We start from the raw sequence: 12,271 nt of genomic DNA on the forward strand, positions 1-12,271 counted from the left end.
TTGCTTTATTTGCTGTGTGTATGAATCTCTTGTGAGATCTGAGAGGTGGTTGCCTTCACACATGCTTAGGATTATCAAGAAGGAGATTTTATTGAGAGCTTTATGATCATTCAGTTGCTGCACTAAAGAGCTTAAAGATACACAAGCGAGAGTTCTAGTGCTTGCTAGAGAATCCAAGAAAGAAGGAGTCTGTGGTCTCGAAGCTTGCACGTGATCGTGTCAGTAAGTTTCTACTGGTGGGTAGCAATAGGATGTTAGTGGTCTAAGTCGCTATTGTAAAACTTCGATTCTTTCATAGTGGATTCAGGTTTACCTTGAGAATAGTTAAGTTAAATCCTTCCTAGGTTTTTACCGGTGTGGTTTCCTGAGTCATCATATCATTGTGTTCTTTATATTCCGCACTTTACATTGATATGATTATATGATTGTGTTAACCTAGATCTGAAATTTGGACTAAGTAATCACTTGGCTAATTAACTAAGTTAATCCAATTGTATTTTAAGGGGTCTAAAAACAAACAATTGATGTATGTTTCTTTCACCTACCTCTACATCTGTTGTTTCTTTTCTATCTCCATACACATGTTTCTTATATATTGTATGCAATTTATTATTTCTGTTTCACACTAAGATGCCTTGATGAGTTTTGTTTAAAGTGTTTCAGAAATACAAGTTGTCAAAGTCTACTTACCATAAACTCTCTTCTTGCAAAGTTTTTCAAGAGTTTGTGTTAGGATAGATTTTATTGTATTCAACAAGTGAATATGAGTTGAGTGATTTATGACTTCTCTCATATGTTCATTTGTTTGTTTTGGTTTTGTCACGGATTGCCAAAGGAGGAGATTGTTAGGACATATGTGATTCACTTGTTAGGAACATATGTCACTATTTTATGTAATTGGCTAATCTTTTAACAAAACGCACTTGTAATTGGGTAGATCTAGGTGTTTTTAATACTCCAAGAAATTTTGTTTTAAGATCAAGTGTTAAAACTATGCAAGTCTGTTCAAGAGTCAAGTGAGAAAGTGCTGAATTTTAAAGCTCGATAGCTGCTCGACACCTAGGCTATCTGTCGAGCTATTCAAGTGATTTTTATCGCAATCTCAACACCTCTCGATAGCTAGGTGGATCGATCGAGAAATCTCCTGTCTCCTCGATAGCTCCTCGATAGCTTCTCGATAGCTGTATGTGTCAAAGTTTAAAGCTCGACACCTCTCAATCGATCGAGGTTACGAGAATTCAGATTTTCAGATTTGATTTTTGGCCCATACTTTTGTATTTGTGTAGGGTTTCTTTTCTCACAACCCTAGACATATATAAGGCTTATTTTAGAGGCTGTCACATAAGAAAATACAAGAAGAACATATGCAAAAAGTGACCGATGCCTTATTCTCTCTAAAAGAAGCTACTGCGTCTTTACGCCTTAGGGTTTTGTAACCAAGTGCTTCTTGATCTTCATTGTAGATGAAGTGAAGAACTTTGCAGCCAACAATCTTCTTCTAGTTGGTGATTAAGTCGCGTACTGGAATCTGCATAATTGGTTAGTCACACACTGGGATTCATGCATCAAAAGGCTGTCGTTTATATATTGAAAAGTTCAGAGATTCTGAAGCGATAGAAGATTTCTGCTATAAGTTTATCTACAGGGATTGTAGAGTTTAGGGACAAAGGTTTTGTACTAGATCTGAAACTTCTCTTTACTATAGTGGATTGCTTTTCGGAAAGGTTTCCCCCTAGGTTTTTTACTGTGAAACTAGTTTGTTTCATTGGTTTTCCTGGGTCATCATATCTTGTCTTATTTATTTTCCCGCTGCATGATTTTGACATGATATTGATGTTTATTTGTTTTAACAAGTTTTATTCACAATAAATCTAATTAATAACTTGGGTTTAAAACTTATTAATTCTATAAATTGAGGTCTAAATTTCCCAACAATATATAATAAAGAACTCTAAAAAATGTATATCTTGTATAATATATGATAGATTGACCCGGTCATTAGCTAACTAGTCTAAACCATTTTCCTGCATTTATGGAGGGATCGCTAGATGGAGAAGTGGCATCTGATCATACACCTACCTATGTTACAAAATTTGTCAATTAATTAATTATAAAATTGCTCAAACATTTGATAATCAAAATTATTCTTTTTAAATGATAACTACCGAGTCAATAGAATTTAAAAAGTCTTATTTCAAGGAACAATTATTTGAAAAATTAATCAAAGCGTGAGGATGCAATAACTGAAACTGTTGTAACAAGTACGTAACAGTCTCCGGATACTACACTGGCTCGCAAGCACGTGGAAATGAAAAAAAAAAAAAAAACTAATTCATCTACAGCGATTAAAAATATAGACAATATACGCACAAAGGTCCTCGCAACCTTCGACAATACAGTCCCAGAAATCCGAAAACCTGTCAAAAATCCAAGACGAACCCATCCTCAATAGTTCGAGTAAATAATGTGAACATCCAATACTTACGAAAAAGACGGGGATGAAGAAGAACAATCCGATGACAGAATTGGCAATGGCAAGACCCAAGGAATGCATTAACACAGCATATGTGCCCATAACAAATGCCAGCATCATTGCTCCCATAGCAGATATGGAAAGGCAGAAGGCCAGTGAGGCCACTAGGAAAGAAAAGTCTCCAAGATTCTGCTCGTGAAACAATAGTGGCTTGAATAGGTGGATAAAGGCAGCAGAACAAGATTGCATCATGGCTAAGGTATTTGTAATAATAAATACTTTGAAAGCAGGGTTTCTCATCAGAACTGGAGTGCCTGGGTGTGGGCCTTCTCGACCTATGAAGCCCCCAGGCACGGTAATACCAGCTGCAAAAGTCACGGTTGCAATGAGTGTGTCCACTACCAAATGGAATTGCGATGTTTCTTTCATGATAGAAACAAATCGATCTTTACGGGAATTATAGGCTTCCTCCCGCAGCCGCAAGAAATCAAATACATAACTCTTTGGTTTGATATAATGTTCTCCTAAGAATCTTCGAAATTCCGCCGGACGATTATTACGAGGGAATGCAATTTCATTATCTCCAAACTGTGCAACATGTAGAAAAATAATAGTTAGGAGAATTATAATTACTAGGGGCCAGGAATGCAAAATTTTTGAAAGGATGACGCTGGACAACTGCCGTGAGACTGGGAGCAACAGAATTTTTGCTGCCCCTAGCGTTGCAACTGCAGCGTTGTACGTCTTAATATTGGCATGTACGGTCACACGGTTTTAACATATATGCGAAGTATCTTACTTTGACAGGGCAGGACTTTGACCTTCGAAACCTAGTTGCACTCCTTTGATTTACAGATTCCTTAAAAAAAAAAAAAAAAAAAAGGCCTTGAGGAAAGTGAGTGTGTACTAAAGATGTGAATGTGTATGAGACAATCATTACATTTTTTTTTTTTTTTTTTTGGTGCTAAATTACAAATTTCTCCATTTAACATTGATCAATTTTCAATTTAGTTCCTTAATTTTTTTTCCTCATTTTTGTTCTTTAATTTGTTTTCAATTTAATCTTCCATTAAGTTACATAAAATCTTCCTGTTAGTTTTAGGATCTTTCACTTTCCAAAATGAAGTCATTTTGGTGGACTTTGACAACGAAGATTGTATGAAAGTACATGGAAGGATTACATTGGAAAAGGATGAAAGTATAAAGAATATAAGGGAAAAAAATAATAATTAAAAGACTGATCAAATTGAAAACAAGTCAAAGTTATTAAAATGTGTCATTTAAATTTATCTCTTTTTCTTATAATGTTTTGATATGTTTTTAATAAATAAAAAGAAGTAAATATGCAACATCCAAAAAGATAAAAATGATACAATGACCTCATGGTTTAGGTTATAAAATAAACAAGTAAAAAAAAAAAAAAAAATCCTCATACAGTAAAATAAAATTTTTTTCATCATTGCAAGAGAAAAAATTGTGTTACCTTTTCTTTTGTTAATTCTTCACTAGTTAAAGCAATGTCGTAAGCATCAAGATTTTTTGAATTGAAGGCCATCTTATTTACTCTGTCGTGACACATGAGATCTTTTATATATGGCAATGATTTGGAATGGAGGAGAGGTGTGTTCCCGCTTTCATCCTTTTCATTCAAAAGGTTGCTGAGTGATGATCGGTTTAGGATGACATTGACAACATCCTTGTGAGATGAGTTCACGGCAAAATGAAGTGCATTCCAACCTCTCTTGTCAACTAGTTCGCTACAATCAGGACAATATTTTAAAATTTCTTTCACCATTTTTACATGGCCTCGATCAGCTGCAATGTGAAGGGCCGTCATGCCCTTGGTGTCTTTCTTGTATGCCATAGATCTATCAATTCTCAGTAACATCTCTGTTGTACTATAACCATTGAAGTACGCAGCACAGTGAAGCGGAGTCAAACGTTGGTTATATTTTTGATTAATTAAAGCACTTAGTGCTTTAGGTTCTATTTTTTTCTGAATTTCACCTGTCATTACTATTAGAATTTAAATATGTTAGACATATATAATAATTTTCTAAATGACACAAAGAAGACTTTTAAAAGATAGAAAAAACATTCATGAGTGAGTTTATTGATTCTATAAAATGAAAATCCTCAGTCCCATTATGAGGATTTAGTTTTATGCTCTAAGTACTGATTGCAGCCTATCCCTCATTCATTTACTATTATTATTACAGAAAGAAACTAGAGTTTAAGATTAAAAAAAGAAAAATCAAACACATGACATATTATTGTTGATCGAACAAAAAATGTAACTCTAAGAATATTACAGTAGATTTTTATTTTGGTCTCTCTACTCTGTTTGCATAAGTGAACTAACAATAACACGCTGTGACATTTTTACTCAATCTATTTGCTATAAAATTGTATCAATTAAGCTTGATTTTTTTTTAAAAATTTTTTTTGAAGGGACGACCATGGCCCCTTAGTCTTATAATAATTCTGTCACTGGTGGGGAATGGTACAAGAATTTTTATTTTCTATAAAATGACAGCAATGTACTACATAGTGGAAATGGCACTCTAGTCTCTCCTTAAATTATTTCACTCTAATTTAAATTTTAAAGAAATACAAGTAATAATTAATTATATTAATTTAAATTAATTAGATCTCAAATTTTTTGGTTGGGATGAAACAATCTGATACAAAATAAAATAAAATAATTTTTTAATAAATTCTCAAATAAATTTTTTTATTTGTTAATATTGATAAAATAAATATATATCATACATGATATATTTTATCAAATTTTCCTTGTATGTTGCACATACCCGCGGTCAAGACAGAAAACACTTTATGGCGTTACTCTTTAATACTAAACCATGCATACTGGAATGTCGAAAAAATAAATAGGCATTAGCGCATTACCATGATCGTTCCAAATCACTGCAGCATGCAACGTGGTTCCACCATGTGGGCCATCATGAGTTAATGATGTGCAGTTGGCTAAAATGTGAGACACCACTTGCTTATAATTTCTCTCCACAGCTATGTACAGTGGAGTCTCACCAGCACAATTAGCAGAATATGAAATATCTGTACCATTTTTAACCAACAGTTTCACCGCCTCAAGATGATTATTACGTACAGCCTCATGCATGGCCGTCTCATTTTCTTCATTCGTCATCTTCAGCATCTTCTTGATCGCTTTATTATTGACCCCACTTTCGAGGTCTGGTTGGGGAGCACCTTCACTTTGGAGTACTTGTTGGCGCCCTTTTGCATGTTCAATTAAAACTTCCATGATGGCCGCATGCCCATACCTTGCCGCGATATGCAAGGGAGTTTCATCTTTGACATTAGCTTGCCATAGCAGTAATGGACACTTTGTAAGAATTTCTTTGACAAAGGCGGTTGATGATTCTGATTCTTTAATTAGGCTTGTGAGGTAAATATGAAGGACTGTGTTTCTATTTGAGGTCAGTAGTTGGTTAAGAGGCTTTTCTTTGAAGACCTCGATTTTGCCTTCTGCTGAAGCGTTGTAATATACAGGTTCCATGCCAATGTTGTCCTTCGTTTGCGAAGGCTCACCAACTGCTTGATCAGCTTCAAACAAATCGGAGGAATCCATTCTGAATCAGTGGATCCAATATCTCTCTCTCTAAACAATGCCACTTTACCTCGTTTTGATAGTTTTGAGAGAGAGTAAAGATAAAGGCAACTACCGCGTCAAAACAGAGGTACTTTATAAAAGTAAGGAGATAATTTTATCATGATTCATGTCACGTTCAAAGTCGATCAATGTTACTGTTGGCTCTAGCTTCAATAATGCCAGGGAACACTTACGTCCAACGCTTGACACTCACATGGTGCTCTGCTCGCAATAATGCCAGGGAACACTTATGTCCAACGCTTGACGCTTTTTGAGAGTAGAAACAAGCACTGGTAATGTAGCACTTAAAAAGTATTAGTAACGCATAAAAAAATTGTCCATTTTACAACAGGACCGAAATACCCTTTTAAATTCTTTCATATGCCTTTCCTTACTAACATTTTCTCAGTTTGTACTTTTTGAGTTTTTCCTTTTTCTAGATTTACAAAAACCACCGCCCAAATACCCAAATTTCAAGCCCAACCAAATTGTCAAGCTTTTTAAGTTCCAAATTGAACCCAATCACCAAAGCAACCCAGATACAACCAAAAACATAGGAAGGAAAAGTAGAACCAAAGGCAGAGAGAGAAAGAGGAGAGCGACAGCTATAGAGGTGGTGTTGGTAGTGCCGGTGAGCACAGCTAACAGAAACGGTGGTGGAGATCAAGGCTTTGGCCTTAGCTGATACGAGAGAGAATCCGAGACAGTGGCGGACCCACTTGAGGACCGAGGGGGGCCTTGGCCCCCCCACCAAATTTTTGAAAAAATTTATAATTTTTTTTTAAAAAAATATCTTAAATAATTTGAAGATTCTTAAATAATTTTGTCATTTTGGCCCCATCCCTGATAATATACCTATATAAAGTCTAAAAATAAATACAATTTTCATTTCAATAAAATATAATCCACAAATACATGTCAACAAATTACAATAATTACACATTTAGCATCTTTAAAATGAATACAGATATTTTAACAATTACCTCAACAAATTAGGCCAAAAAACAATTACCTCAACAAATAAAAGAGAAAAAAAATTCTAATTTTCATCCCAATGCATCTAGGGCTTACTTGGACATGGCAAAAAAAATTGAAAAGTCTGAAACTTTGTCTCTCGCACACGCCGCCACACAGTTGCAGCAGTCTTGTAGTTGTAGAACAGAAAAAATCTTTCTTACAGACTTACACAGGTGACTCTCTCTCTCTCTCTCTCGCTCTCTCTGTCTCCGTTGAGGACTTGGGCTTTGCATTCTTCTTCTTTTTCTTCTTTCAGTTCTTTCTCTTTGCCTTCAGCCTCCTTCAGTCCTTCTCGCCACTGCACTGCCTTTGCCCTCTTCTTCTTTCTTTTTTTAATCTTTTCAGATTTTACTTCTTTGCTTTTCATCCCTTTGTTTAAAAGTAAAAGTTGTCTCTTTCTTTAAAGGTAAAGGTTCTACACTTTCCAGAATTGCAACAGTGTAATGTATGTGCTATGTGTTCAATTTTTCTTGGGTAAACGTATTATGTGTTGAATTTAGACCATAAAAAGTGACTAATTTTGTCCCTTTCTCATTATAATTGTCAGTAAGCTATTGCTATGGGCCCCTCAATTTGTGACTCAATTTTGTGAAGCTTCTGTGCTTGTGCTATGTCACCGTGTGCTCCAAGTATTTGTATTTTCTTTGTTTAGTTTTTTTTTTTTTTCATTGCTTTCTTTTTTAAATTTCTTATAATATATTATTTATTATTATAATAATCAATATATTATAGACAATATTCATGTATTTAGTTATGAAAATTGTTAAAACAAGACTGCGCAACAAAATAGAGGACGAGTTTCTCTCAAATAACTTAGTTGTCTACATTGAAAAGGAAATTACTAAGAACTTCACTACTGACTCAATACTTGATGACTTTAGATCTCTTAAAGAGCGTAAGTTACAGTTTTGAACAAAGATGTTTAGCTTTTATGTTATTGTATGTTTTGCGACTTTGCCCATTTTATAGTTGAGCAAAGATATTAAATCATTTTTTTAATTTTGTCTCAGGATTTTTTAATTTTAATTAAATATACTTTGGTTTATACGTATTCAGTTATGAAGTATTGTATATTACTATTTTACATTTCATACACACACAAAAAAAAAAAAAAATTATACATGGCCCCCCCAAATATAAATTCCTGGCTCTGCCACTGATCCGAGATAGCAAAGAGGGAGTGAGACGAATCTGGTGGTGGTGGGTGGGTTACAAATTTGGTGGTTGCGATGGTGTTTGTGGACTTTTTTTTTTCCTGGGATTAAAACGTTAGAGAGACCAAGAGAGAAGGAAGAGTGAGACGAGAAGAATAGAGAGAAGGCTTTAGACGTTAGAGACAAAGAAAATAGTGTAAAAATTTGAGAAGAGTTAAAAGATGTAGAAGGGTATTTTTGTCTTATACATAACAAATTTCACTTTTCAAAAATGTTTCTCTTTCTTTGGTAAATGTCATTGTTATTAATACCATTTCGGACCCCGTTTCGGTTTGTCCAGTGGAATGGAATATTTCGGTACCGGCCAATTTCGGCATACCGTTTCAGGGTGTTTCGGGGTTCCTAAAAAATAATTGATATATATTCTTGTAGAACATAAAATTGTCAATTCTAATAAATAAATAACTAAATATCAAATAATACAAATCATTTAGTCTTAACTCTTAAGTCTTAAACATCAATATAACATCAATTTAACATCACACAATAAGAAGATTTACAAGTCAATAACTAAGATGCCTTGATGAGTTTTGTTTAAAGTATTTCAGAAATACAAGTTGTCAAAGTCTACTTGCCATAAACTCTCTTCTTGCAAAGTTTTTCAAGAGTTTGTGTTAGGATAGATTTTATTGTATTTAACAAGTGAATATGAGTTGAGTGATTTATGACTTCTCTCATATGCTCATTTGTTTGTTGTGGTTTTGTCACGGATTGCCAAAGGGGGAGATTGTTAGGACATATGTATTTCACTTGTTAAGAACATATGTCATTCTTTTATTTAATTGGCTAATCCTTTGACAAAACGCACTTTACTTGTATTTGGGTAGATCTAGGATGTGTTTAATACTTCAAGAAACCATGTTTCAAGATCAAGTGTTGAAGCCTTCAAGTCTGTCCAAGAAAACAAGCTGAAAGTGTAGAGTTACTAAAGCTCGACAACTAGCATGTGTCGAGGTTTAAGAAGTTGTTTCAGCCCCGTGGCTCGACAGCTATCTCGATAGATTCTCGACAGCTTCTATCTGTTGAGATTTACAAAAATAGAATTTCTGATATGTTTTTCTTGGGATCTGTGAATGTGTCTTTGGGCTTTCTTTTCTTCTAACCCTAGACATATAAAAGGATTGTTTTAAGGGCCGTCAAAGTGTTCACAAGTTGCACAAGCGTTGAGCAAACTCTGTTCAAGCAAATTATGACCAGAGATAAAGTTTTACCCTAGTTCATCATTCTTGAAGAAGTTGCTGTGTATTTGCACCAAAGGGTTTTGTGACCAAGCATCTTCTTGATCTTCATTGTGTAGGATGAACTGAAGAATTTTACAGCCAACAAAGTTCTCTAGTTGGTGATTGAAGTCGCGTACTAGGATCTACCCAATTGGTTAGTCACGTACTTGGGAGCCGTGCATCAAAAGGGGAAACTGTCACTACAAAACAAGTCCAATTGGGTGTTGGGGTAAGACTTCAACTATAGGTTGGTAAGGTACTTGGGATTCCTTTACTTGTAACTGCTTGTTGTGATAATAGTGGAGTTTCGGGAGTGGTGACCTGAAAATCACCCTGTGGGGTTTTTGCCGTTAGGTTTTCTCCATTCGTAAACAAATCATCGTGTTATTTATTTTCCGCTGGATAATTAGTTTATTGGTGATTTGTTTGTGCTACCTCGCATTTACATGTTAATTTGATTAATTAATAACTTGGCTAATTAATCAATTAATTATTTACAAGGGGTCAATACGTTTTGTGGCCTATCATAGGAGATGTGGAAGTTATAGGATGTACCTTGAAGGTAATAGTCCCCATCAAACAGTTATGATTGTGTGTGAGTTAAAGTGTTTTTCTCATGTCTCAAATTGTCATAACATGTTGACACATTTGCAATCTTGCGATGTTCTTCACACACAACGCGCATTATTCTTTGCTCCTCTTGATACATGTGCAGGTACAATGTGATTTGTTCATCACAAGATTTTACATGTGTTAATGTATACTCACTAAACTGTCTTAACTTGTTTTTGAAATATAAAATTGGTTAGACTTGTTTAGTGTGTGTGTGTGTGTGTGTGTGTGTGTGTGTGTTTTGAATCTATGAGCGTGACATTTTTTTTCTTGTTGAGAGATTTGTCTTTCACATGTTTTGCATCTTTCTATTATCTTGTTTCATTACATTCATGCATTTATATGGTTTCTTTGTAACCCCTTGATCATCCTTGATCATTTTTATGTTTCTCGAGTGAAGCTTTCTAGCTTCTTGTACCCTTTGTCAATCATGACAAAAAGGGGGAGAGAATATCTGGTTTCTTTTTAAGATTTTATTCTTTTTAAGATTCTACATGTTAGGGGGAGAAATACATGTCTCTGTAAGGGGGAGATGTGTTTCATCTTGTTAGGGGGAGTGCTTACCTCCTTCTTCTTATATCTTGGGTCTTGTGACCATCTTTGACATATATTCTACTTATCTTCTTTTTATGTTGATGTTAGGTTCTAAGTACTTAGGAACTAATGTATTAGAACTCTAATTTGTATTGTTGGCAAGCCATGATTAAAATAGGTTTTTAGTCTTGTTTAGACTTGCTCAAAGTATAGGTCTTTTATGTAAATTTTGAATCGAGTTAACTGCAGAATTGAGTGTGCAATTCTGACTGGCTCGATCGATCGAGAATTAGACTTGATCAATCAAAAGTTGGGCAGAATGTTTTTTCTGCAGAATTTTCAACTCAACCTTAAGCCCATATGACGTGTAGGGTTTTATGTTTTGCCCTAGGTATAAAAGGGAAACCCTAGCCACATTTTTGAGGTTGCTCTATTTGCTGTATGTATGAATCTCTTGTGAGATCTGAGAGGTGGTTGCCTTCACACATGCTTAGGTTTATCAAGAAGGAGATTTTATTGAGAGCTTGATGATCATTCAGTTGCTACACTAAAGAGCTTAAAGATACACAAGCGGAAGTGCTTGTACTTGCTAGAGAATCCAAGAAAGAAGGAGTCCGTGGTCTCGAAGCTTGCACGTGGTCATATCAGTAAGTTTCTACTGGTGGGTAGCAATAGGATGTTAGTGGTCTAAGTCGCTATTGTAAAACTTCAATTTTTTCATAATGGATTTAGGTTTACCTTGAGGATAGCTAGGTTAAATCCTCCCCAGGTTTTTACCGATGTGGTTTCCTAGGTCATCATATCATTGTGTTCTTTATATTCCACACTTTACATTGATATGATTATATGATCGTGTTAATCTAGATCTGAAATTTGGATTAAGTAATCAATTGGCTAATTAACTAGGTTAATCCAATTGTGTTTTAAGGGGTTTAAAAACAAACAAGTGGTATTAGAGCAGGTAGTTCTTTTGTTATAGATCTTTTGATCTCTGAGCTGATCCTTGACCCCTGTTGTCATGGAACACGAACACTCTCTAGTTATTCCTCCTCACTTTGATGGGAATAATTATGCTTATTGGAAAGTAAGGATGAAAGCATTCCTGAAATATATTGATGAGAGAGTCTGGAACTTTGTTGAGTACAGATGGGAGAAGCCCACTACTCCTGTAAGTGGGTGGCAAACTTCTCAGAAAGAAGTAGCGGCTTTCAATAGCAAAGCTATGAATGCTATTTTCAATGCTGTTTCTATGGAGGAATTTAAGAGAATCTCTAATGTTGAGGTTGCTCATACTACTTGGAATATCCTCCAGACTGTGCACGAAGGCACAAAGGCTATCAAAATTAATAAGTTGCAGCAATTAACATCTAGATTCAAGAGCATTAGGATGTTTGATGATGAATCCTTTGATGAATTTTATGCTAAACTTAATGACATTATTAATTCTGCATACAACTTGGGTGAAATCTATGATCAACCTAAAATTGTTAGGAAGATTCTTAGATCTTTAACTGAAGATTTTAGACCCAAAGTGATTGCCATCACTGAGAGCAAGGATGTGGACTCC

At 34.9% G+C, this 12,271-nt stretch overlaps 1 protein-coding gene and 1 pseudogene across 1 annotated transcript; both read right to left on the reverse strand.

The window, feature by feature from the left end:
• Nucleotides 1–12,271, reverse strand: part of LOC126702099 (ankyrin repeat-containing protein At5g02620-like) — a 150,960-nt pseudogene that overhangs the window by 47,079 nt on the left and 91,610 nt on the right.
• On the reverse strand, nt 2,216–4,087 carry LOC126702102 (uncharacterized). The gene is made up of 3 exons (XM_050400724.1): nt 3,957–4,087; nt 3,273–3,332; nt 2,216–3,061 (listed from the first exon to the last, which is right to left on the reverse strand). Exons 1-3 carry the CDS (start codon nt 4,050–4,052, stop codon nt 2,333–2,335), a joined length of 885 nt encoding a protein of 294 aa, XP_050256681.1. The 5' UTR covers nt 4,053–4,087; the 3' UTR covers nt 2,216–2,332.

Source organism: Quercus robur, chromosome 10 (assembly GCF_932294415.1).
Source record: "Quercus robur chromosome 10, dhQueRobu3.1, whole genome shotgun sequence".
NCBI classification, from domain to species: Eukaryota; Viridiplantae; Streptophyta; class Magnoliopsida; order Fagales; family Fagaceae; genus Quercus; species Quercus robur.

Bases quoted from the DNA above. Each gene is read 5' to 3' on its own strand.
- LOC126702102 (XM_050400724.1), bottom strand. From the start codon at position 4,052: ATGTGTCACGACAGAGTAAATAAGATGGCCTTCAATTCAAAAAATCTT. The intron at 3,333-3,956 runs GTAACACAATTT...TTTTTTTTTAAG, and splicing joins AAGAATTAACAAAAGAAAAG to GAATCTGTAAATCAAAGGAG. The intron at 3,062-3,272 runs GTAAGATACTTC...CATGTTGCACAG, and splicing joins CAAAGTCCTGCCCTGTCAAA to TTTGGAGATAATGAAATTGC.